Below are 26,753 nucleotides of genomic sequence, written 5' to 3' on the forward strand. Positions count from 1 at the left end.
TTTTTTAGTAGAGATGGGGTCTCGCTCTTGCTCAGGCTGGTCTCGAACTCCTGACCTTGAGCGATCCACCCGCCTCGGCCTCCCAGAGTGCTAGGATTACCAGCGTGAGCCACCGCACCCGGCCTATGTACAGATTTTAAATTACATTGTAGGTAAGAGTCCTACTCTGACTCAACTTTGTTGATTTTATGTTACTGAGGTCTGTGAATCATATCTTATCCTTCTGCGTTTTTTAGGAATTAATATGTGACAAGGTCACACAATTAGTCATATCTGGAGTCAAAGTAATTGAAATTATGTTTTCCAAGTGACAAATAATTACACAAAAATGATGGAAGATTTTTTTTTATTTTACAAATAATTTAAGTCTTTAACAGCTACTTGATGGGAATAACATGATTAATTTCTATCACAAGTGAAGAAATAAAAGTAAACATAATTAAAATGACAAGCCTACTAGAAATAGATCAGGCTATATTTGTTCTGTTAAATTTTTGGCACTTGAAGAAATAGAGTTTTTTAGGTGTATCTAAACAATACTTAAATGCTGTTATTTAAGTGAGAGATGCTTCTCTAACAGAAGGGAAAAAGAATAATTAGTGGCATTTGGAGCTCACTGAGTTTATTCATCAAAGCAACAGAATTGTCAAAGTTCCTTTTCATAAACTTTTCTAAAGCTCAGAGACTTTTTGATATCATTGGAGCAAGTTGGAGCAAGTCGTAAATAATTTTATTTCTGTCCAATCATTTTCTCAATGATTGTGACTTTTCTGTTTTATATTTAAGTAGAATCTGAAAGATAAAAATAACATGAATACTCCCTTACAATAGAAATGAAAAGTCTGATTTTCCTCCGAAAACCCAAAATGTGATCATCTAGTAGAACATAGATTTTGATTTTTCTTTTGTTCATAATAATAACTGAAGAGTAAACATGTTTAACATGCTTCCTGTGTTTGGTGTATTATGCAAGTTGAATTATTGCACCCATATCCAGATATCATAGATGCATGATTTAGATCAGTCTATGGATGAATCTTTGTATACTTTATAAAGATTTCTTCAAATATTTGTATATTTCGATAAAGGCTTTTCCCTCTCTAAATTTCTGAATAGATGATAAAAGGGCTATTTTTTAAAACATGGGGATGGATATTATTTACATCAATTGATTCAGCAACTATTCACAAGTACCTACTATGTTCCAGAGAATATGTTAAAATATCCTCTAGTCAAAAGTCTCATATGAACAAAAAACATTGTGCATGTTCTTTTTTATGTTCATCTTGCTAAATTTATTTTATTGCACATAGCAACATCATGTTCTTAAACAGGAAGTCAACAAACAAAATGCACAGCATTTTTTAAGTGTGCTATTTTGTATACAAATCATTTGCCAACTTCAGGAATCAATCTGAGACCTACGTAACATCTGGATGAATGGTCCTCCTGCAGAATCTGATCCAGGGGAAAGGTTCAGGGCATGAGGTGCCTTGAAAGAGCTATAATTTTATAAATAATTAAAATCTAGGAATGGCCACAATAGACTGCCTTGTTAATATTTCTGAAAAGTGGGGTTATAGATCTAATATTATTAAGTTGTTATTTTTAATAAACATTCCCCACCTTTATGTAGGGTATCGGTCACCTTAATGTACATTTTTCAATTAGTTTACTGTGGAAGTGAACACATGGACCTGCACTGCTCAAATCTACAATCATTGTTACCTTATGATAATTTATTATGGCAATGATGGGCATTTGCTTATTTTTCTCTGAAAATGTCTCCAGGCTATTCTTGTTTCTGCCGTGATAGATGGAGAACTTTTGGAACTTTGATTTTTTTTTTTTTGTGAGGGCAGAGCCACTATTATTTTCTAATGAGAATTGAGCCCTTCCCTTACCCTAGCTCAGCTCTAAGTATTGGTGATGGTGATTGGGGTAGGGAGTACTCCCTTTGGCATGTTTTCATGTTCGATATCTCTGTTTTCACATGGGTATGTCAACCTTACCTTCCATTTGAATGACTGTTAAAACATATTGTTCCTTTTAACTGTCAACATAAAATGACTACTGCTATGGTCTGAATATTTGTATCACCACAGGATTCATTATGTTGAAGCTTAATCATCCATGCAATGGTATTAAGAGGTGGGGCATTTAGGAGGTGATTAGGTCATGAGAGTGGAGCCCCCATTAAATCGGATTAGTGCTATTATAAAAGAGGCCCTAGAGAGCTTGTTTGCCCCTTCTGCCTTGTGAGGACACAGCTAGAAGACACCATCTATGGAAAATAGGCCCTCACCAGACACCTAATCTGCTGGTGCCTTGGATTTCCCAGTCTCCAGAACTGTGAGCAATAAATCCCTGCTTTTTAAAAGCCTCTCAGTTTATGGTATTTTGTTATAGCAGCCTGAATGAACTATGACAACTATATTCCAGGGGAATGTTAAGCAGTATTATCTCAACTCCTTATAGCTTGATGTCTATTAATGGATGAATTCATGGAGCTATACTTATGGAAGATTGCCTGAGGAATGTGCACTCCATTTATTGGTCTGTGTCAGGGATTCTTAATCTGGAAGTATTAGATAAATTTCAAGGGATCCTTAACCCCTTGCAATTATAGCCCTATAATTTTTTGAGTGTGTGTGCCTTCTCCTGGAAGTTGGAACATTTCCTCTCACCAAATTCTCAATGAGGTCCATGTTCCAAAAATGGTTAAAAATCACTATTCCGAAATCCCTGGTATTAAGCCATATTCTCAAAGAGCTGTATCTGGATGATATTAGAATGCCTCTTTTAAAGATTGCTTTTATTCAATTTTGTCTTGGTGTCATGCCACCATTCTATATTGGAAGATATTTTAAGAAATAGGCATATTTGCCATTCATTCATTCATTCAGCTAATATTTATGGGGCACCTACTATGTGAGAGACAGGCTAACATGTGTGAAGGATATAACAGTCAAAAAATCCTTTGCTCTAGTGGAATTTAAATTGTAGTGGGGGGAGAGGGACAATAAAGAAGAAAAATGACAAATCATATTCACATTAGTGTTATGTGATAAGAGAAAAAATTAAGCAGAACAGCAGATATGACATGTTGGGGTGGGGAAGGTGTTGGAATTTTAGATGGGATGGCCAGGGAAGGCTTCTCTGAAAAGGTGACTGGAGCAAAGGGGAGAGCAGTGGCTGATGAGATCAGAGAGGTGACTGGGATCCAGGACCTTGTAGTCTTGCTTAGACTTGGACATTTACTCTGAGTGACCGGGGACAGCTGTAGTAATTTGAGAAAGAGAGGCATGGTATGATCTCTAGGTTAACAGGATCACTTTGACTGCTGTGTTGAGAATAGACTGCACTGGGGAGCAAGGGTAGAAGCAGGGAGACCAGTTAGGAGGTTCTTCTGATAGTCCAGGGAAGAGATAATGGTGGCTTAGAATAGTGTATTGGCAGAGGAGGGGGTGACAAATTATTGAATTTTGAAATTCCTGTGAAACTCTGGTACTACTAGGACATTTATGAGGATGTTACCCTTTATGAAGTTAATCAGGAAAAATTTCTTACTGTTCTTAGTGTTAGCGTTATTCGTACTTTTCCCCTAAGCTGTTAGTTTCATCTTAAGTACTTCGCAAATTCATAATTGAACATTTTGAAAATAAGAAAGCTTAGAACAGGGCTGGGCACAGTGGCTCACGCCTATAATCCTAGCACTCTGGGAGGCCGAGGAAGGAGGATCTCTCGAGGTCAAGAGTTCGAGACCAGCCTGAGCAAGAGCGAGACTCTGTCTCTACTAAAAATAGTGAAAATTATCCAGGTGTGGTGATGCCTACCTGTAGTCTCAGCTACTCCGGAGGCTGAGGTGGGAGGATCACTTGAGCCCAGGAGTTTGAGGTTGCTGTCTGTGAGCTAGGCTAATGCCGAGGCACTCTAGCCCAAGCAACGGAGAGAGACTGTCACAAAAAAAAAAAAAAAAAGAAAAGAAAAGAAAAAACAAAAAGAAAAGAAAAAAAAAGGAAAGAAAAAAAGAAAAGAAAAAAAGAAAAGAAAAAAAAAGAAGCTTAGAACAAATTAATGGCTCATCCTCAGGAAGTGTATTCAAATTAATGGTGTTTGGTGTATTAGACTTATTTTGGTCATCCTACTATTAATTTTCCTTTTGCTTGATTTTTTTCCTCATAGCTTTAAAATTTCTGTCATTGTTTTTCTGTATTGTTTCTGTTTTTGTAAACCTTATATTCCTTTTGATATAAGTCAGGATGCCCATAAATATTTCTCCCACTGAATCTGTGTGAGATACCACCTTTCACAGTCTCTTCAAGGTTGCATCTATGTCCTTTTTACACTTGTGCTTGTTTCTGTTATTTAAGAATGAAACCTGACTGCAAGAATCCAAACCATCAGAATAGTTTGTTTTTCATGGAACATTAAAGAAATGGTTGCCGTATGTAAGGAAAGCAGATTTGATCACTTAACTCACTGATTTAATCAGTGAGTTAAAAGTGAGTCACATCAATTGTTGAACTGAATTGCTAGTTACTAGTGAGTTCAAGTAAAACACTTAGTCCAGTGATATGTGGTATCTATGACATATCTTAATTATGAAACTTGCCCTTGCGTTTATTTTATGAGAACATCTTATATCAGAAACAGGTAGCATCTAAAACAGGGAGGAATTTGCACACATTTAATATAATTAGATCATGAGGATTCCAAACAATGAACCAATTTCTAGAAATCCTAGAGAAACGTTGTACTATTAGTATATAAAGAACCAAAATTCTGGTGAAAAACTGATAGTCTGAAAAACAAATTTGGCGACTTGTTTATACTCATCTGTTTTCGTCCTAAAAATATGTAAGTTATAAAAACTAAACATGTTTTTCCATTAACTTATCAGATGGTGCCAATTCTCAGATATGAGTGATGAGACATGTTTCTCACTTAGTATTTTATAATATTCTTTACAGTAAAGCTGTGATTTATAATTTAAAATAAATCTCTCAGAATGATAGGCAGCTCTGAAAGGGATTTTAGAGATCATCCAACAGTCTGATTGATAGATGAGGAGCCTGAGGTCTAACGTGTTGAAATCCCAAGTGCCATGGTTGATTAGCAGAAGAGCCTAGACCTGGCACCCAACACTCTTGACACCTAATTCAGGGCTTTTTATGCCAGATTACTTCCATATGTTAAACTGAATCCCCACTTTGAGATCATACAAAAGACTGAAACATCAAAATTATGTAGGGTTTCATCACAAGTCCAAGCCCAATGTATTAAAATTATACTACCATTGCAACTGATGGCATAATACTACAAATAACGTTATTCGTGGTGTATTTCAAATTGGGTAGAACTCATGGAAAAGCTTGTATCTGAATTCATCCCTTCATTTGGATACATTAAGCCATCAGACCTTCCTTGAATTACTCTGATAACCCTCCAATGTGGCTATTACCTCATCTACAGATGAAAAATAGATTTCCAAAAGCATACTGGAAAAATTTCTCCTCTTTATTGGAAATAAATATGCAGTCGTTACTGCTGCAATAACCATTTGACTTTGAAGTTTCATAGTAAAGATAAAGGCATTAGCAAATAAGGGAAATTTAAGAACTGAGCATGAAAAAAAATGAAGATGGTAATATTGATGTTAGATTAGCTGTTATGTATTTAGTGAACATTGTGAACACTTTAGTTAAAATTTCATTCTTATCCTGTGACACCTGTGCTAGTTTTTTATGGCATAAAGGAACACTGGTTTTTTTTGGCTTGTATTTTAAACATGTAAGATAGGATATATACAATAATAAATCAATGACTTATTATTTAATGTGGGGTGCTTCTCTGATATTGACCCAGAATATTACAGAAGATTAAAATTTAAAGACTTATTTATAATCCTTTTCCTCTTATGTTTTCCGCAGACAGCTTGTATATATGTGTTTTTGTGTGTGTGTGTGTGTTCTAACTTTAGATTTACTGTTTTTCAGGTGTCCTTCTCTGAAGTAAGATGGTTTGTCAAAAATTCTGTGTGGTTTTATTACATTGGGGTAAGTTATTTGATGTTTTAATGACCTTATATAAGGCAGAGATTTTGCCTGTAGAGATACTATTTCACTTATTGACTAATGGAATGTCCTTTTTCTAGTTAGGAATTCTCAAACATGCTCATGGTTAAAATTGCAAATCAAACAAAAGTTTGTGTGAAAATGAAAACTCTTTCCAACCTCCTGAAACAACCTGATGGTGTATCCTTCCAGAATTATAGCACACATATACATGCATGTACATACCCATACACACACATATACTCCTATCTGTAGTTGTAAAAATAGAATTGGTTTATACCACGTTTCTTTTTCCATTTAATAGGTTTTCAGTTTATCATGATAGCTTTTTTACCAGTATTTATTGATGTAGTTACTGGTTTAATGGTTGCATGACAATGCACTGTGCGAATGTATCTTAAATTATTTATTTGACCAATTCCTGGTTGATAGACATTTCTTTTTATGTAACAAATAATGCTGCACTGAAAATCCATATACATAGGTCTTTGTATATTTGGAAGAATATTTCTGTATATTAATGCAAGAATTTCTATGTTGACTAGTATGCACATTTTAAAATTTGATATTCTGAAATCTCCTCTACAAAGCTTTTGCTGTCTCAATGTCAGTATATGAAAGTTGTTCCAGTGCTTTTCTGCCAAAGATACATATTATCATTCTCTTGACCTTTTGCCCTGTTGATAAGCAAAATATGGCATCTTATTTCAGTTTTATTTATTTGATCATTTGTGAGGTTGAGCACTATTGACTGACATTTATATATCTGATGTAATTTTCTAGTTCTTACACTTTGACCGTTTTGTTGTTGGGTTTTATTAGTCTTAATTGAATTTCAGAAATTTCTAAATTGTAAAAGATATCAAGCACCATAGTAGGGCTTTCCAGAGAAACAGAACCAGTAAGGTGTGTGTGTGTGTGTGTGTGTGTGTGTGTGTATAAAGAGATTTATTATAAGGAATTGGCTCATATAATTATGAAGGCTGAAAAGTCCCAAGATCTGCAGTTGGCTAGCTGGACACCCAGGATAGCTGATGATGTAGTTCCAGTCCAGGCCTAATGACCTGAAAACAAGGAGGGATGATGGTGTAAATTCCAGTCTGAATGTTTGCAGGCTCGATATCCAAGAAGAGCTACCATTTCAGTTCCAATCCCAAGGCAGGAAAAGACCATTTCCCAGCTGAAGGAGGTCAGACAGTAGGAGTTCCTTCTTACTCAGCCTTTTTGTTCTACTTGGGTCTTCAACTGATTGGAAGAGGCCCACCCAAATTAGGGAGGGCAATCTGCTTTACTCAGTCTACCAATTTAAATGTTCATCTCATCCAGAAACATCCTTGCAGACACACCCAGAATAATGTTTGGTCAAATGTCTGGACACTCCATGGGCCTAGTCAAATTGATACATAAAATGAATCACTGGAAGCCTTAACAGTTTATTATTTTTGCAAATATTTTCTCACTGCCCATTATTCGCTTTTTAATTTTGATTTCTTTTATGGTATAGAAAATTTATCTATGCACACCAATTCCAGTATATACATTTAGAAACAAGATGTAATGACATTTAAATATGTTAATTTTATTTAGCAAATGTAACATTAAGTTACAAATATATATCAATGATAGCCAAAACTTTAATTCTCTAATCAAGGAGCAGTTTACTTGGTGATAATATTTAAAATAAATTACTGTGACACAAAATGATGGTTTTATTCTCAAATGGAAGGGAGATGCCATCTTAAATGCTATTCACTATTATACTGTAACTCTGGCAAGCGATGATCAATATGATGTTATAAGGGAATATTATCAAGGGATGATGTATATGTTGGAAATTGCCACCTTGAATACCAACAAAAGAATGCTTTCAGAAACTAAATGTGTAATAGTCCTTCTTCTTATTTCTTTCAAGAATATCCTTAAGGGAAAACTTGAGATGTTCTTTAGATGCCTTGTGTTTTTTTTTTTTAACTACTGTGAACCATAGAAGTATCTGTTTGAAATTAGGTACACATTGCCAATAACTCTTGGGTATACTGTTCTCACTTTTTTTCTGACCACATTCTGGTGATATTCTGATTTTCTTAATCCCAAGTCATCTAATTTAGGTTGTGTTCCAAGTTTTGAAATTAAATTTAGATTACCTTGAACAAAATTTATGTTATCCGGCACCTGTTACCTGTGTGTCAATTAGTTCTGAACATCCCCTTGGCAACTCCAATCCCAAGGTGCTCTTCTTATAAGCTTCCCTACAAGTCTTTCTTGTTTACGTACTTTGCAGTCATCTGTATACACACAGAAAATACCCAGGATAGATCCACTGTTACAGATTTCCAAAAAGCATGCCACAAGGGACTATAAAAGAGGAATAACTCATTCTCTTCCATATTCTCTAATTTTTATTAGACTCTAATGTTTCACATTGGCTTTCTGAAAGGTTTGTGAATTGATAAAGTTTTCTGAATCAGAAGAGATCCTGGGATATTTTTACCTGATAACATAAGTCTTCAGATACAATATTATGAACATCTTGCTGTTTAAGATTCATTTGGAGGGAAAGAAATATCATTTGCAAAGGAAGCATGTAAACAAAATAGACTCATCATTTAAATTAAACTTATTCAATAGTTGCTATGTCTATGAAGTTCATTACTGCATTTTAAATTTGAACCCATCTTTGAGGATTTTAGGCTAATTTCAGTTCAGGCAATTGAAGTCTCAATGTGCAGCTAAACATATTATTATAATCCTTTTAATTAGTAATATTGCATATTCATGGTTTTGTAAAACCCAAAAGAAAACCATAGCTGTTTTCATAAGATGCTCTGATTTTAGAAACATATATCAAAAGAAGTGAAGTCAAAAGGAACCCAGTGGCAATGAGGATTTACTTTTGATGATGTTATGATACCTAACTGTCATCAGTGTGGACACAATAATGTTAGTCACATTAATAATTTTGTCCTTAACTTTTGCATCTGTACATTTGCATTAATTTATATTTATAGAAATGTTTAGGAGCCAAACTATTAACATACTACTAAACAAACTATTAACCTATGTATTATTTGAATATTTTTACATGTATTGCTTTTGTAATTAAAAAATATATCTGTGAATTGATTTTTAAAAATTTCTATTTTCTTACATTTTTAAATAGGCTTTATTTTTTACAGCAGTTTCAGGTTTGCAGCAAAATTGAGAGGAAGGTATAGAGATTTTTCCTATACTTCCTGCCCCCAAACATGCATAGCCCTTGTATTCCCAACATCCCTCTCTGGAGTGGTATATTTGTTACAACTGATGAACCTGCATTGACATATCATTATCACCCAAAGCCCATAGTTTACATGAGGGTTCACTCTTGGTGTTGAATATTCTATGAGTTTTGGCAACTGTATAATGACCTTTATCCACCATTATAGAACCATACAGAATAGTCTCACTGCCCTGTTGATCCTTTATGGGCCACCGAGTCATCCCTCTCTCTCTCCTGGCTCCTGGCAACCATTGATCTTTTCATTGCTTTCACAGTTTTGCCTTTTACAGAATGTCACATAGTTGGTATTATATAGTATGTAGCTTTTTCAGATTGGCTTCTTTCACTTGGTAATATGCATTTAAGTTTCCTCCATGTGTTTTCATGACTTGATGTCTCATTTCCTTTAAACACTGGATAATATTCTATTGTCTGGAGTACCATAATTTATTTATTCATTCGCCTACTAAAGAACACCTTGGTTGCTTCTATTTTCTTACATTTTTCATAATTCTTCAAAATTCTTATTCCATACAAATTCATACAAAATTCTCATTCTGCATTAGTGTGTATGTGAGCCAACAAAATTGTTGGGTTATTTGGGTAACTTGTAGAAAAGTTTTGGAAATTATTATTTTATTTACAATTACTATTTTTTTAAAAAATTTCAATTCTCTTTTATTTTAGTTTTCCTTTATTTTTATATATACATATTTTTAATTTATTTTTAACTATTATGGGTACCCAATAGTTGTATATATTTATAGGGTACATGTGATGGTTTGATACAGGCATACAATGTGTATTACTCAAATCAGGGTAATTGGGGTATCCATCACCTCAAACATTTACCATTTCTTTGTGTTAGGAACATTACAATTCTACTCTTTTAGTTATTTTAAAGTATACCATAACTTATTATTGACGATAGTCATTCTGTTGTGCTATCAAATATTGTTCATTCTATCTAACTATCTAACTATACTTTTATACCCATTAACCATCCCCACCTTATCTCCCTGTCCCCACTACCCTTCCTAGCCTCTAGTAACCATAAGTCTAGTCTCTGTCTGATGTGATCAATTGTTTTAATATTTAGCTCCCACATATGAGTGAAAACATGTAAAATTTATCTTTCTGTGCTTGGCTTATTTCACTTAACATAATCTTCTCGAGGTCTATCCATTTTGTTACAAATGGCAAGATTTCACTGTATTTTATAGCTTTATAATAGCCCATTGTGTATATGTACCACAATTACTTTATCCGTTCATCTACTGATGGACACTTAGGTTGATTCCAAATTTTGGCTATTGTGAATAGTGCTGCAATAAGCATGGGAGTGCAGATATCTTTTCACTATACTGATTTCCTTTCTTTTGTATATATACCTAGCAGTAGGATTTCTGGGTCATATGGTAGTTCTATTTTTAGTTTTTTGAGGAATCTCCATACTGTTCTCCATAGAGGTTGTACTAATTTACATTCCCACCAACAGTATATGAGGGTTCCCCTTTGTCTACATCCTTGCCGGCATTTGTTATTTCCTGTTTTTTGATAAAAGCCTTTTTAACTGGGGTAAGATGATATCTCATTGTAGTTTTGACTTGCATTTCTCTGATGACTAATGATGCTGAGCATTTTTCATATTCCCGTTTGTCATTTGTATGTCTTCTTGTAAGAAATGTCTATTCAGATCCTTTGCCCATTTTTTAAATCAGATTATTTGATTTTTTCCTATTGAGTTGTTAGATCTCCTTATATATTCTAGTTATTAATCTCATGTCAGATGGGTAGCTTGCGAATATTTTTCTCCCATTCTGTGGTTTGTCTCTTCACTTTGTTAATTGTTTTCTTTGCTGTGCACAAGCTTTTAAAATCACATGGAGACAGAGAGTAGAATTTGAGTCCTCTAGTTTTGTTCTTTTTGCTCAGATGGCTTTAACTCTTCTGGGTCTTTTGTGGTTCCATATAAATTTTAGGATTATTTTTTCTGTTTCTGTGAGGAATGTCATTGGTATTTTGTTTGTTTGTTTGTTTTTCATTTACTAGCATTTTCTTTTTTATTTCAGCTTATTATGGGGGGTACAAAAGTTCAGGTTACATACATTGCCCATGTACCGCCTATCCCCCCAAGTCAGAGCTCCAGGCGTGTCCATTCCCCAGACAGTGCACATTGCACTCATCATGTAGGTATACACCCATCCCCTCCTCGCACCCCCCGCTCCCTGAGTCAGCACCTTCAAGCGTGACCATTCCCCAGATGGTGCTCAACGCACTCATCATGTAGGCATACACTCATCCCCTCCCCCCACCCCCCACCCCCCACCTCAGTCTGATATCCTATTGGTATCATTCCCAGATGTGAATTTAAGTGATGATCAGGGAAACCAATTTTCTGGTGAGTACATGTGATGCTTGTTTTTCCATTCTTGGGATACTTCACTTAATATAATGGGTTCCAACTCTCTCCAGGAGAACCAAAGAGATGTCGTATCACTGTTATTTCTTATAGCTGAGTAATACTCCATGGTATACATATATCATACTTTACCAATCCAATCATGAATTGATGGGCATTTGGGTTGTTTCCACATCTTTGCGATTGTGAATTGTGCTGCTATAAACATTCGGGTACATGTGTCTTTGTCATAGAATGACTTATGTTCCTTTGGGTATATGCCCAATAATGGGATTGCTGGATTGAATGGTAGGTCTATTTGAATCTGTTTAAGGTATCTCCATAATGATTTCCACAGGGGTTGCACTAGTTTGCAGTCCCACCAGCAGTGTATGAGTGTTCCTGTCTCTCTGCATCCACGCCAACATGTGTTGTTTTGGGACTTTTTGATAAAGGCCATTCTCACTGGGGTTAAGTGATATCTCATTGTGGTTTTGATTTGCATTTCTCTGATGATTAGGGATGTTGAGCATTTTTTCATATGTTTGTTAGCCATTCTTATATCTTCTTTTGAAAAATTTCTATTCATGTCATTTGCCCACTTCTTGATAGGGTTGCTTGATTTTTTTCTTGCTGATTTTCCTGAGTTCTAAATAGATTCTTGTTATCAGTCCTTTATCTGATGTGTAGTATGCGAAAATTTTTTCCCATTCTGTAGGTGGTCTGTTTATTCTCGTGACTGTTTCTTTGGCTGTGCAGAAGCTTTTTAATTTAATCATGTCCCATTCATTAATTTTTGTTGTTGCTGTGATTGCCTTGGGGGTCTTCTTCATAAATTCTTTGCCTAGGCCATTGTCTGTAAGAGTCTTTCCTACATTTTCTTCTAGAATTCTGATCGTTTCACACCTAAGGTTTAAGTCTGTTATCCACCGTGATTTGATTTTTGTGAGAGGTGAAAGCTGTGTGTCCTGTTTCAGTCTTCCACAAGTGGCTAACCAATTCTCCCAGCACCATTTATTGAATAGGGATTCTTGTCCCCAGAGTATGTTTTTGTCTGCTTTGTCAAAGATTAGATGTCTATATAAGGATGGTTTTATGTTTGGATTTTCTGTTCTGTTCCACTGGTCTGTGTCCCTGCACTTGTGCCAATACCAGGCAGTTTTAAGAACCACAGCCTTGTAGTATAGTTTGAAGTCTGGCAAATTAATACCTCCCATTTTGTTTTTATTGCTTAAAATTGCTTTTGCTATATGGGGTCTTCTCTGATTCCATACAAAGTGTATAATTATTTTTTCTATATCTGTGAAAAATGATGTTGGTAATTTAATAGTGATTGCATTGAATCTGTAGATCACTCTGGGTAGTATAGACATTTTAACAATGTTGATTCTTTTGATCCACGAGCATGGTATTGTTTTCCACCTATTTACAAGTTCTGCTATTTCCTTCCTCAGTGTTTCATAGTTTTCCCTATAGAGGTCCTTTACCTCTTTAGTTAAATATATTCCTAGATATTTTATTTTCTTTGTTGCTATTTTGAAGGGTATTCAGTCTTTAATTTGGTTCTCCGATTGACTGTTATTGGCATATATGAATGCCTCTGATTTGTGTGTATTGATTTTGTAACCTGAGACTTTGCTATATTCGTTAATCAATTCCAGGAGTCTCTTGGTTGAATTCTTGGGGTTTTCCAGATATAACATCATATCATCAGCAAAGAGTGAGAGTTTGATCTCTTCTTTCCCTATTTGGACTCCCTTGATTCTGGTCTCTTGCCTGATAGCTCTCGCAAGGACTTCCAATACTATGTTGAAAAGTAATGGGGACAGTGGGTAGCCTTGTCTGGTTCCAGTTCTAAGTGGGAATGCTTTCAATTTTTCCCCATTCAGTATGATGTTGGCTGTGGGTTTGTCATATATGGCTTGTATCATTTTTAGGTAGGTTCCATCTATGCCTATTTTGTTAAGCGTTCTTATCATAAAAGGGTGTTGAATTTTGTCAAATGCTTTTTCTGCATCTATTGAGAGGATCATATGGTTTTTATTTTTGCTTCTATTTATGCGGTGAATTACATTTATAGATTTACGTATGTTGAACCACCCCTGCATCTCTGGGATGAAGCCCACTTGGTTGTGATGGATTATTTTTTTGATAAGCACTTGGATTCGATTTGCTAGGATTTTATTGAGAATTTTTGCATCTATATTCATGAGAGAAATTGGTCTGTAGTTCTCTTTTTTTGTTGCATCCTTTCCTGGTTTTGGTATCAATGTTATGTTGGCTTGGTAGAATGTGTTGGGGAGAATTCCATCCTTCTCAATATTGGAGAATAGTTTATGTAGGATGGGCACCAGTTCTTCTTTGTATGTATGGTAAAATTCGGGTGTGAACCCATCTGGACCAGGACTTTTCTTTTTGGGAAGGTTTTTTATTGCTGTTTCGATTTCAGTTCTTGATATTGGTCTGTTCAGGTACTCTATTTCTTCCTGGTTGAGCCTGGGAAGACTATGTGTTTCTAAAAATTTGTCCATTTCCTCCACATTCTCCAGTTTGTGTGCATAAAGATTTTTGTAGAATTCGTAGATGATATCTTGTATCTCTGTGGCATCGGTTGTGATTTCTCCTTTCATGTTCCTAATGGAGGTTATTAGAGATTTTACTTTTGTGCTCTTGGTTAGTCTAGCCAGAGGTGTGTCTATTTTGTTTATCTTTTCAAAGAACCAACTTTTTGTTTTATTAATTTCCCTTATAGTTTCTTTGTTGTCCTTTTCATTTAATTCTAATTTGATCTTAGTAATTTCTTGCCTTCTGCTGGGTTTGGGTCATTCTGTTCTTCTTTCTCCAGCTCTTCGAGTCTATTCATTAGGTTGTCTATTTGCAAGTTTTCTCTCTTTTTGATACAGGCATTTATGGTTATGAATTTTCCTCTCAGAACTGCTTTAGCTGTGTCCCATAGATTTTGATAAGTTGTATCTCCATTGTCATTTAATTCAAAGAAACTTTTGATTTCTGTCTTGATTTCTTCCTTTATAGAATAATTGTTCAGGAGAAAGTTGTTTAGCTTCCATGACTTTTAGTAGGAATGCGGGTTTCTGTTTGGGTTCATTGTTACTTTTATTCCTCTGTGATCTGAGAAGATGCATGGTATAATTTTTATTTTTTTGAATTTTTTAAGACATGCTTTATGTCCTAGGATATGGTCAATCTTAGAGAATGTCCTGTGAGCTGATGAGAAGAATGTATATTCTGTGGACTTTGGGTAGAATGTCCTTTAGATGTCAGCCATGCCCATTTGTTCTAGCATTCTATTTAAGTCCATTATGTCTTTGTTTATTTTCTGTTTGGAGGATCTGTCCTGTACTGTCAGTGGTATGTTAAAGTCTCCAGCTATGATAGTATTGTTATCTATCATTTGGTTCAGATCAAGTAGAGTTTGCTTTATGAATCTGGGTGGACCTAAGTTGGGTGCATATATATTAAGTATAGTCATGTCTTCTTGTTGAATTGTGCCTTTCACCAGTATATAGTAACCATCTTTGTCTTTTATTACTTTTGTTGGTTTAAAAACTAAGTTATTGGAAATTAAGACTGCCACACCAGCTTTCTTTTGACTACCGTTTGCTTGAAATATCGATTTCCATCCTTTTATTTTCAGTCTAAATGCATCTTTGCAGGTTAGGTGAGTTTCCTGAAGACAGCAGATATTTGGTTTGTGTTTTTTTATCCATTGGGTCAGTCTATGTCTCTTGAATGAGGAATTCAAGCCATTCACATTTATTGAGAGAACTGATAAGTGGGACAGATTTCTGTTCAGCTTGTTGGGTAGAAATTCATTGCTATGTTTTCTCTCTTGAGCCATTGTGGTAGCTAGAATTTGATCTTTAGCTCTTGAGTAGTTTTACATTCGTGGGTCTTTCTTGTGCTTGTCCATGTGCAACTCTCTTTTTAGTACTTCTTGGAGGGCTGGTCTTGTCTTGGTGAATTCTCTCAGTCCTTGTTTATCTGAGAATGTCTTAATTTCTCCTTCATATAGAAAACTTAGCTTAGCTGGGTACAAGATTCTAGGCTGGGCATTATTCTGTTTCAGAAGAGTGAGAATGGGGCCCCAACCTCTTCTTGCTTGTAAGGTTTCAGTTGAGAAATCTAGAGTAATTCTAATGGGCTTTCCTTTGTATGTTACTTGTTTCTTTCTCCTTACAGCTCGAAGAAGGGACTCTTTAGTGGATATTTTGGTCAATCTGATGACTACATGGCGTGGTGTTTTCCTATTTGCTATGAATCTCCCAGGGGTTATTTCAGCTTCTTGAACCTGTATATCTAGAGTTTTAGCAAGGCCTGGAAAATTTTCCTCAATTATGTCTTCAAATAGCTTATCCAACCCTTGCTTATTATCTTCTTCACCCTCAGGAATGCCAATAACTCTCACGTTAGGGTTCTTCACATAATCTCACATTTCTTGTATACTCTGATCATTTCTCTTATTTCTTTGTTCTATCTGTGTGACTGACTTATTTAATTTGAAAGAGTTATCTTCAATCTCTGAGATTCTTTCCTCTGTTTGATCTACCCTGCTCTTGAGACTTTCCACTGTATTTTGCAGCTCTCTGAATAAAATCTTCATTTCTAGGAGTTCAGTTTGGTTTTTATTCAATATTTCAATTTCTTTAGTGAATTTTTCTTCCAAATCCTGTTTTTTTTTTATTTTTTATGGTTTCTTTGTGTTGGTTATCCATTTTTTCTTGTATATTATTCAGCTTATTTATAATCCATAATTGAAATTCTTCCTGTAACATGTTGGTATTTTGAGTCTGGTTTGTGTCAATTGGTTGAGAGCTGGTATTTTTCTTTGGGGGTGAGATTTCTGTTTGATTCTTTGTGCGCCCTGTGTTTTTTCGCTGAGCCCTTCTCATCTGGATCTATCGTTAGATCTTTTCTTACAGTTTTAGTCTGGTTAGCCACACACTTTGTACTCTGTTCTTAGGCTGTGAAACAATCTAGGTATGTTGCTTCCTTTGTCAAGAGGGGGAGACTGTTGTGTATTGTTTAGAGTTTTTTCTACCTCAGTTGGGGGGCTGCTTCTGGTGGGTCCAGCCCTAGAGGATTGGAATGACCTAAGACCGTTTTGGTGAGTTAAGTCACTGTGTTGTGGACTTTCAGTTAGCAGGCAGGATCCACACTAGTTGCAGGCAGAAATTCTCTCTGTTTTGGTTTGTTTGTTTTTTCCCTTGGTTCTTCCTCTATAGGGGTGGTTTCTGTCTCTTTCCGCAGGAAAGACACTGGCTACGGGGAGTGGGGGGGTGCCTTTGCTCGCTCAGTGCCCCAGCTGCTGCAGCTCCCAGGGGCAAAAGTCTGCCCTGGCCCAATGTCGCCAAGGACCAGGCTCCACACTCTCACATCTGGAGAAGTGCTCAGTGTTCACACAAGGGTGGGGCTCCTATAGAGGGTCCACAGACTAGGGGAGGGAGCCGCCCAGGGAGCCACATGGCACCCTATGGCTCCGCGGCGGCTAGGCTATGGACCCCAAGATGGCGACTGCGTGCCCACAGATCGCCAACGCTGGGGGTGAATGTTCTGGGTCTGGCAGGTGCCAGAGCCGGGGCCTGGCGAGCCCAGAAGTCCACAGTAGCTCCCCAGATAGAGGGCCACCAAAAAGAAAAGAAAAGAAAAGAAAAAAAAGGAAAAAAAAAAGAAAAAGAAAAGAAAAAAATAAATAAATAAAAAATAAAATGATAATAAAATAAAATAAAATATAAAAAAAATAAAAAATTCTATAATTCGGTGACCCTTCACTGCTGTTTGCCTTAGCACAGCTCCGCCCCTCCCCCACTAATCGCCGTCTCAGCGGAGATCCCCCAGAGTCCAAGCTGCACCCCGTTGATGTCTCCTGTCCACAGAGTACATGCAAAGCCTGAGCTCTTGGCGTGGGTTCACGGACTAGGGGAGCAAGCAACCCAAGGAGCCACCCAGCACCCTATGGCTCTGCAGTGGCTATGCTATGGACCCCAAGATGGTGATAGCACCCCCGCAGATCGCCGGTGCTCAGGGTGAATGCCCAGGGTCCGGCAGGCACTAGAGCCGGGCCGGCGAGCTGAGAAACCAACCATAGCTCCCCGGCTAGGGCCCGAAAGAAAAAAGATCTCTCTAATTCAGCGACCCTTTGCTAACCCTTGCCCTAGTGCAGCTCTGCCTCTTCCCGCCAAACGCTGTCTTGGCGGAGATCCCCCAGGGTCCAAACTATTTCCCGTTGATGTCTCCTGTCCACAGAGTTTATGCAAAGCCTGAGCTCTTAGCGTGGGTTCATGGACTAGGGGAGCGAGCCACCCAAGGAGCCGCCCGGCACCCTATGGCTCCGCAGCGGCTACACTGTGGACCCCAAGATGGCGACTGCGCGCCCACAGAACGCCAGCACTGGGGGTGAATGTTCAGGGTCCAGCAAGCACCAGAGCTGGGGGCCTGGTGAGCATAGAGGCCCACAGGGGCTCCCCAGCTAGGGAACCACCGAAAAAAGCAAAAAGATACAAAAAAAATCTGTGGTTCAGCGACCCTTTGCTGCTTTTTGCCTTAGCGCATCTCCGTCCCTCCCCACTAAGCATGGTCTCGGCGGAGATTCCCCCAGAGTCTAAGCTGTTTCCCGTTGATGTCTCCTGTCCACAGAGCCCCACATCTCCTGTGGCGATTCTGCACCAGCTTCAGGCAGGTCTCTAATTAAGTGGATGTGGAGGTCAGTGGGGAGAACAAGCCACTTTCCTAAGAGGCTGTCCCCGCCCCACTCGATGGTGAGGCAGGTGCAGCTGTCCTGCACTCCGCTGTCTATTGTCCATCCCGCACTCTCCAGAATTTTGCGATCCTATTTCCCGTTCACCTCAGACTTTTCTTACTCTCTGTGTCCCACGTTGATTCTCCGTGGATTCGCACCGCTGTTCTTGTGGGAGAGCGATCCGCTAGCGTTGTGGTAAGCCGAGATCCATGCCTTCCTCTCCAGGAGCATGAATCCGGGAGGTCACCTCTACTCCGCCATCACAGGTGTCTACTCACCACAAGACAGCTCTGCCGCCCTGCCGACTGCTGGAGCGTCCTCAGCTCCCGAGTGCGCCACGCACCTTCATTGGTATTTTGATGAGGATTGCATTGAATCTGTAGACTGCTTTGGGTAGTACGAACATTTTAATAATGTTGATTCTTCTACTCCATGAGCATGGAATATGTTTCAATTTTTCTTGTGTTGTCTTCAATTTCTTTCATCAATGTCAAGCAATTACTTATTTCAAAATAAATTTAACTTTTGAGGATTTTTTTAGGTACAGGATTATATAATTCTTATTAATTTTTGCAAATTTAAAAAATGATTTAATCAGCAGAAGTTTCCTCTAAGAAGTCTATTCTTGTGCATTATTTCTTGGATACTGTTTTATGAGCATGTCTTATATGATGTTTTATATCTGGAGGATCACAGACAGATTCAGGAGGTCATCCAGCTGTCCTCATGTTGAAGACAAACCCTTTCTAAAAGTACACAGTGAAAGCACCGTTAACATTTTGGTGTTACGCTCTTTAGTAAATACTAAAACAGTGCTTTAATGCTTGTTTACATAATTGTACATCCAGATATTTCCCATTTATGCCAGAAGTTAGAATATGTTTTAGAAGAGGAAAATAAAATATTTAATGTTAATTTTTTATTAACATGTAAATATAAGATGTTATATTAATGAGGGAAAATGAAGTATGAATTTCCAAAAGAGGTACCAGAGAGTGGAATTATTTCTATAAATAAATGCATCCTCTGAAATACAACAAATTGTACAGTGGAAGCACAGAGTTATTCATTGGGAACTTAGTTGTTCATTGAGAACTGATTGGGAACTTAGAAAGTTAAATAATTATTTCTGAGCACTAAATGGTTTAATCTCAGATACTTCCTATTTATATCTTAGTCAAAATGATTATTCATTTTCTGTGTCTTTTTAATGTCCTAACAGAATTTATTTATGTGACAACTGCATTTAACCTGTCGTATACAATTACTCCCTGGAGATTTAAGTTGTCTTGCATGCCACCAAATACAACCTATGACTACTTCCTCTTGCCTGCCGACGTCTCAAAGAACACTTCAGGTTTGAATGGATATTATGACACAGCTGTTGAAGCTAAATTTAATTCAAGTGGTACCTACTTTTCTAATTTATCCAAGACAACTTTCCACTGTTGCTTTTGGAGTGAACAAGATATTAATAAAAACTGCTCTGTACATGCAGACAACATTGAAGGAAAGACATTTGTTTCAACAGTAAATTTTTTAGTTTTTCAACAAATAGGTAAGGATTTTAATGTTCTAAGTGTTAGCTGTTATTTTTTAATTGTAGTGAACAAAGCGTTTTAATTCTCTGAAACCTGTGTAAAATAAATGTCTTATGGCTGTGATTCTTAATGTATATTATCATTTTAATATTAGTAATAAAGTTAGGATTCGTCATGTGATCAAACTAATAAATAAGACCCAAATTATCTTATATCTCATAAAAATATAACAAGGGAACTCTTTTACCTTTCAGTACATCCCTTGTAGTCTTCTAAATTCACTTTAAATAGAAAAAACATATCTTATTTTTGTTAAATAAAATATCAAATGACTAATAATACTATTGAATTAGTTAAATTTTAAAGTGTTTCGAATAATGATATTTGTTCAGGCAAGGGATCTCTGAAACAATGTAAGTTTTAAATCAAGGGCTTTTTGTTGTCATTTTAAGTATTATGCATACGGAATGGAGCTAGTGTAGTTAATAATTCTACATTTAGAAATAGAAACAACAAAATTATCTCTAAATCTTTTAGAAAAGCCAAATAGGGTGGAGTCAATTGACTCAGCCATATATCGAGACTTACAGTATGAAAATAGAGACATATATGAGTGTAGCATTCTTATATGGGGTTAATCAGGATTTCTCAATTGATATTATTGACATTTTAGGCCAAATAATTCTTGGTTCTGAGAGGCTTTTCTGTGCTTTGTGGGATGTTTAGCAGCAGCCCTGGCCTCCACCCACCTGATGCCAGTAGCACTCCCTGCCTGGTTCTAATTAAGAAATATTTGCAGACATTGCCACGTGTCCTCTGATATACAAAATTGTCCCTGCTTCAGCACCATTGAGTAGATGGAGGAAATACTCCAGTATGTTGGAATCTGTTTAGGAATAAGTATAAAGCATAAATATTCAATAAAATCACTTTTAAAACAAGTTAGTAGTAACTCTCAGTGTCTCCAGTTCACTTCATATCCATTAATTTAATTGTAAATTAAACACTTTTACTGTAAGGAAACTTAGCCAATCTAGTGATTATTAAATATACTAAGAATGAACTTAAGAAGTTGGTCTTTGTGATAAGCCTTGAAGTCATAAAAGATGTTAGCACTTTTGTCAATTATGAAGGAGACTGATTATGATGCTGTGGACTGAAATTTTACACCATAAGTAAAGCCTAATAACTAGTTACTCTTAAGTGAGTTTAAGTTTTCGTAACTGAAATTACTAGGTTATGTAGTGGTCACTGAGGATTTAAATTTATTATTCTGCCAAGCAGGCTGTCTACTTCACAGGGCTCAACAGTATTGCAAAGTCCCTATTAGTTGAAAATCCTTATGGTTTGGGGAAATAGTTTAGTGTTGTCTTAAGTTAGTCACGATTTTCAATTGTTGCTATTCTTGCTTTCTAAATTACAAATCACCAATAGTTTGTCTTTAGCATTATCCTAGGTGAGTTTTTCAGTGTGCAATGAAATACACTTTCATCTATTGTATTTGAGTCCTATAATATAATAATAACAAGAATTTAAGACTTGCATTATAGTTCAAATGTGAATCATTGTGCCTTTATTTGTTAAAGCAAACATATATATATATATATATATCTCCTTCAAAATTTGCTTATAACTTAATATTTAATGTTCTTTTTTCTCTTGAAAAGTGAAAAAGAACTGAACTAGGTGAGTTTAGAGGTCTTTTGTCCTACTTAAGTGGTTTGGGATTAAAGAAAAGTTTGAGAAGCAATAACTGAATTTAATTCTCTTACTTTACGAAAAAAGAAAACTGAGGGCCAAAGGGACTAAATGGCTTGGCCAGACACATACCACTTGTAAGAGCCTGTTCTATTTCTCTCTGAATGGGCAATGGAAGTTATGTGAGGACACTGGTAAATTTAATTTAGCTCTTCTCTCTCACTGAGTTGTTCAGAATATTTTTCAGATTTCATGTGGCTTTTTTTTTTTTTTTTTAAATTCAGGTGCAAACTGGAACATACAGTGTTGGATGAAAGGGGACTTGAAATTATTCATCTGTTATATGGAACCATTATTTAAGAATCCTTTCAAGACTTACAATTTTGAAGTCCATCTTTTTTATGTTCTGTAAGTATCAAATAAATTAATTTTGACATTGCTGCTACATAAATGTTTGTTTTAAAGAGCTTCCATAAGCAGAAGTGGATTATGAAACCTCTCCTATCTGTAAATTTTCTTTTATATCTATGTATATTTATAGGAGGTAGTTTGTATTTTTTTATATAGCATTCTTCTCTATTAGGTTCCCATTTTTTCTCTTTTTATTGGTTTAGGGAGCAAGACATTGCAGATATGGATGGGCATATAGTCTGAAAGAAGTGTGAACCCAATTCAGGGGTCCTAGATATTTGAGAGGAAAAAGAGAAAAATCTTGTTTTGTGTTTCTTTTTCAAGTGATTTTTTTCATATTTGAGCTCTTCATAACTGTCACAATATAGGTGCCTAATATTTATTTGTGCTAGGTAGAGAGCTAAGATGGTGTTTCAAAGAACCATACACTTATGTAATTGTAACAGCCAATATATCATGCAGGTTTTCTAATAACTCCAGTGATAATAAACACAATTTCTATGTGAATTTTAACTCTTTAAAATTCTTTCTCATTAGTTCTTTTATTTGATGCTTAAAGAGAAAGAGACTCATCTTCTTCAGTTCTCCAGTTATTGAGACCACACCATTGAAGGGCAATGTGCTAGCACTGTTCATATAAAGATAAATAGAGACAAAGTAGAAGAGTGATTACCAGGGGCTGAGAGGAGGGGGATATGGGATGTTATTGTTTAATGGGTGCAGAGTTTCACTTTGGGAAGATGGAAAAAGTTCTGGAGTTGAGTGATGGTTGTATAACAATGTGAATGTACTTAATCACTGAACTGTACATTTAAAATGATTGAGATGGTAAGTTTTATCACAATATATATCACCATAAAAAATTTAAAAAAGAAAGAAACTTGAAGACATATATATTTAAAAAAAGATGAATAGTTAAGATCTTTGCCCTTGAGGTGCTCACAGGCTGACAGTTGGGACAGATAAGTACGGGGTTTCAGTTTTAGTAGTCACTGACAGGTGTTTGGTAGGTGCTTGATGTCATGGAAGCACATGATTGCTGTGGGGTCGTAGATAGGAAGCATCTAGTTCAGCATTGAGAGAAGAGAGGAGCAAAGGTTCTCTAAGGAAGCAGACAGCTGAGTTGGCTCTTTAGTGATGAATAAGAGGTAATAAGAAAATATGTGGGCAGTAGAGTGTTGAGAATGAGATCAGCATTACCTGGAAACTTGTTAAAAACTTAAATTCACTGGCTCCACCCCAGAACTAGTGAATCCAGAGTTCTGGGGGTAGGGCTCATTGATCCATGTTTTACCAAGCGCTTTATGTGATTCTGATGGAACTCAAGTTTGAAAAGTCTTGATGTAGAGGTTAATGTCAGAGATTTTGGAGTCAGACTACCTGGCACTACCACTTACTGAATGTACACGTATAACACCTACTATGCTTCACAGTAGTTCTACCTCTGGAAATGAACTCAATGGGAATAGTCACACAAATGCTTAAACATTATTTGTTGAGTGAATGACTACATATTGCCAAAATACTTTCTCAAAAATTTTTGCCAGCTTACCATCCAGAAATATCTTAATGAGCCAAAAACTATTAATAAAGAAGTAATATTGTCTGAACATGGGGAAGTGAGTGGTCAGTGGTCAGATATAGCAGAAAGGTATAATAAGGTATGAATAATATGTATAGATTGGGCAATATGGAAGTCATGGGTCTTTGGCCAGAACTGGTTCAGGGGAGTGGCAGGGGAAGTTGCCTGAACAAGGGGAAAAATGGGAAAGGGCCCTGAAGAGCTGACTCTGAGGAGGTTGGTACCAGTTCTTCAGGTGCTTGATTGGGAGAACTTGCAGAGCTGGAGCTCATATATCCAAGGAGGAGTTGCCAGATGGCTGGTGGAGAGAAGTCTCTGAGAAGGATACTATGGCCGGGTCTGAGAATGTGTAAATAATCTGGTTGGTTACTGGAACCAATTGCTGCTGCCCAGGTGAGGAACCTTTGCTGGAGTGACATTTTCAGGAATGGGAAGCAAAGCAGGAAGAATCAAATCCCTTGTTCCTCCATTTGTCTTTTAGTCTCCCTCTAGTCCTCTCATAGGTAGACTTTGGCAAGAATCTAGGTAGCAGAGGAGAACTATGGTTTACAGAGATCCAGCCCCAGCATGGCAAAAAGAGGATTGGAAGGCATTGAAGCTGAGAGACAATAGGTTAGTTACCGTCACAATTCACCCCTTTGGCTACTTGACATCCACATACACCTTTCTACATGTACTTGAATTTCCCTACAACTTCATGCTTTCACCTTGTAAGATGCAACTACACTTTGAACAAGAGAATATATTCTTACTCTCCTCCCCAAATGGGGTGATGCTGTTACAATTGTCATTGTATCCATTTTTTTGGCAACATTTACATTATTGCTCTCTAGGCAATATTATTTGTTCCTCACACTTGTAGTCCTACCTAACTGAATTTTCTGGAAGTTAAATAAAAAATTATAAAGTTAACAACACCAAGAATTATTATATAAAATAAGGAGAAGGAAGAGCTCAAGAAGAAATTAGTTCTTGTATAGAAAAACACACACACAGACGTGTACAAACACACTGTAAAAAAGAAAATATGCATGGCTGCCATTGTCCTCATCTTTGTATTGATTACCAGGCTGTGATTAATATTTGTAACTTACACTAGACCACTGGGCTAATTCTTAAAGTTACCCATGGGAGTAGCACAGATATGGTGCCACTGCTGTCACATCTGGACATTGGGTGTCCCTGTGGTCATCATTTCCACTTCTAATGCTAAACACTGGATACCATCACTCTGATGAATCTAGAAGCCCCTGCTTCTTTGTGCAATTCTAATGAGGGCCAGTGTCCCTGATGGGAGTATCTATTAATTGTTGGTGAGAAGGTGCCCTTTCTGCCAGTGTTCAAGCCTTGCATAATGGCACATTCTCTAGTCAGATGCTGGGCAGCCACACTAGTCAAATGTCCATTGCAACAATGACAAAGCCATCAAACTCTGGAGGCCAGAGAAGCCTAGCTGAGGTTGGAAGGTGGAAGTGGAGGAGCGACAGGTAATGGATGTCCAAGGGTGGATAGTTAAAGGGTGGGAAATCATGAACTTGTTTCTAGTCTATAGAAAATTATCCAGCAGGGAGAGAGAAGGTCAAGGGATGATAGAGGGGGACTCATTGAAGATATATTATAGAGAGTGAATAATTGAATAAGCAAATTCCATAAAAAGGGCACCATTGGAGGGTTGATCTTTAAGTGAAGGAGGCTCACTTCAGCTTCTGGGTATTGAGGGAAGAAAGGAAGCATTGTGGTGGATGAAGATATAGTTGAGGTTTGGGGAAGTTTCCTACTTTATGGATCAAAGTAGGTTTTAGTTCAGAGAAAAGTATTCCTTCACAAAGTAGTACCTTCCTGTGATGGACTAAATGCTCGATGGTGATTAAAAACTCTCACTTGGGTGCCTATTTTAGAGAATTTCAAATCTTATCAGGTTAAGGCAATGTGCTCAGTTTTAAAGCTCTGTAGACATATGTAAGGTTAAATTATTATGTATAGACTATAGTTATGTCTTGTGGTCTTCATTTTCTGAAAAACTGTGTAAGTATATATAAACATATATATGTGTGTGTATATATGCACACACATATATATACACATACACAGCCCCATATATATATGTACACATATATGAGCATTATAAATTTGAATAGTAACTTAGCTACAGCTGAGAATTTTAGCTTTAGTTTAGTCAGTTAAACATTCATTGATCTATTCATCTAAATGATAGGACCCAGAAAAATGAGAAAATCATGATAAATTAGATTTTTAAACTTGCTCGTAAGATGAATTTTACAGATTCATTTGGCCTGCTTTTATTTTGAACCCAGGTTTCTAAAAATAGTAGTACAGTAAAATCTGTCATACTTGCATTCAATTTAAGAAGCATTCTTTCATTTTTTTCTGCCACATTATACCTCTGTATGATTGGTTAATATGTTCATTATACCAATTACCACATGCTATTTCTGTTTTTTATTTCTATTTTTGTGTGCCTCTCTAGGCAATATATCTCCAAACAACTTAAACAAGACTCTTCTGATCAGGAGGGAGATCTGGCCAATATAACAAATGAGGCCTCTATGGAAGAGAAAATCCACAATTTTTTTTTTTTTTTTGTAAAGACAAGGTCTTGCCATTGACCAGGCTGGTCTCAAACTCCTGGCTTCAAGCAATCCTCTCACCCCAGCCTCCCAAAGGGCTAGAATTATAGGCATGAGCCACTTGCACCTGGCCAATAATGGTTTTTTAATAGAAAAGTTTTTTTAAAAATCAAACTCACCTTTTGTGGACATGAGAGAATTCACAAGAGAAATCTTTTGAACGTTTCTATGTATACAAGTATTTTTTTTAGGAACTAAAACCTAGTGTGTATAAGGAATTTAATACCCTACAAATGTGTCCCTTAAAGGAAAGCATTGTTTGAGCTCAGATATTAATGTTTGTTGAGAATCTGAAGGACAGATACCCTAGAAATGTGTTATTTTGGAACTGCTGTAGACATTTTATCTTAGACCTAGGAAGGAAATCCTCTTTTTCCTT

The 26,753-nt window shown here is 36.6% G+C and overlaps 1 protein-coding gene across 2 annotated transcripts in view; it reads left to right on the forward strand.

The window, feature by feature from the left end:
- Positions 1-26,753, forward strand: part of LEPR (leptin receptor) — a 105,870-nt gene that overhangs the window by 17,027 nt on the left and 62,090 nt on the right. For both annotated transcript variants that reach the window (XM_069478041.1, XM_069478042.1), the window contains exons 2-4: positions 6,000-6,059; positions 19,717-20,052; positions 22,018-22,141. In XM_069478041.1, the coding sequence (XP_069334142.1) occupies positions 6,020-6,059; positions 19,717-20,052; positions 22,018-22,141 (500 nt within the window). In that variant the 5' untranslated portion in view covers positions 6,000-6,019. The remainder of the gene's footprint in view (positions 1-5,999; positions 6,060-19,716; positions 20,053-22,017; positions 22,142-26,753) is intronic.

Source organism: Eulemur rufifrons, chromosome 8, assembly GCF_041146395.1.
Source record: "Eulemur rufifrons isolate Redbay chromosome 8, OSU_ERuf_1, whole genome shotgun sequence".
Lineage (NCBI taxonomy): Eukaryota > Metazoa > Chordata > Mammalia > Primates > Lemuridae > Eulemur > Eulemur rufifrons.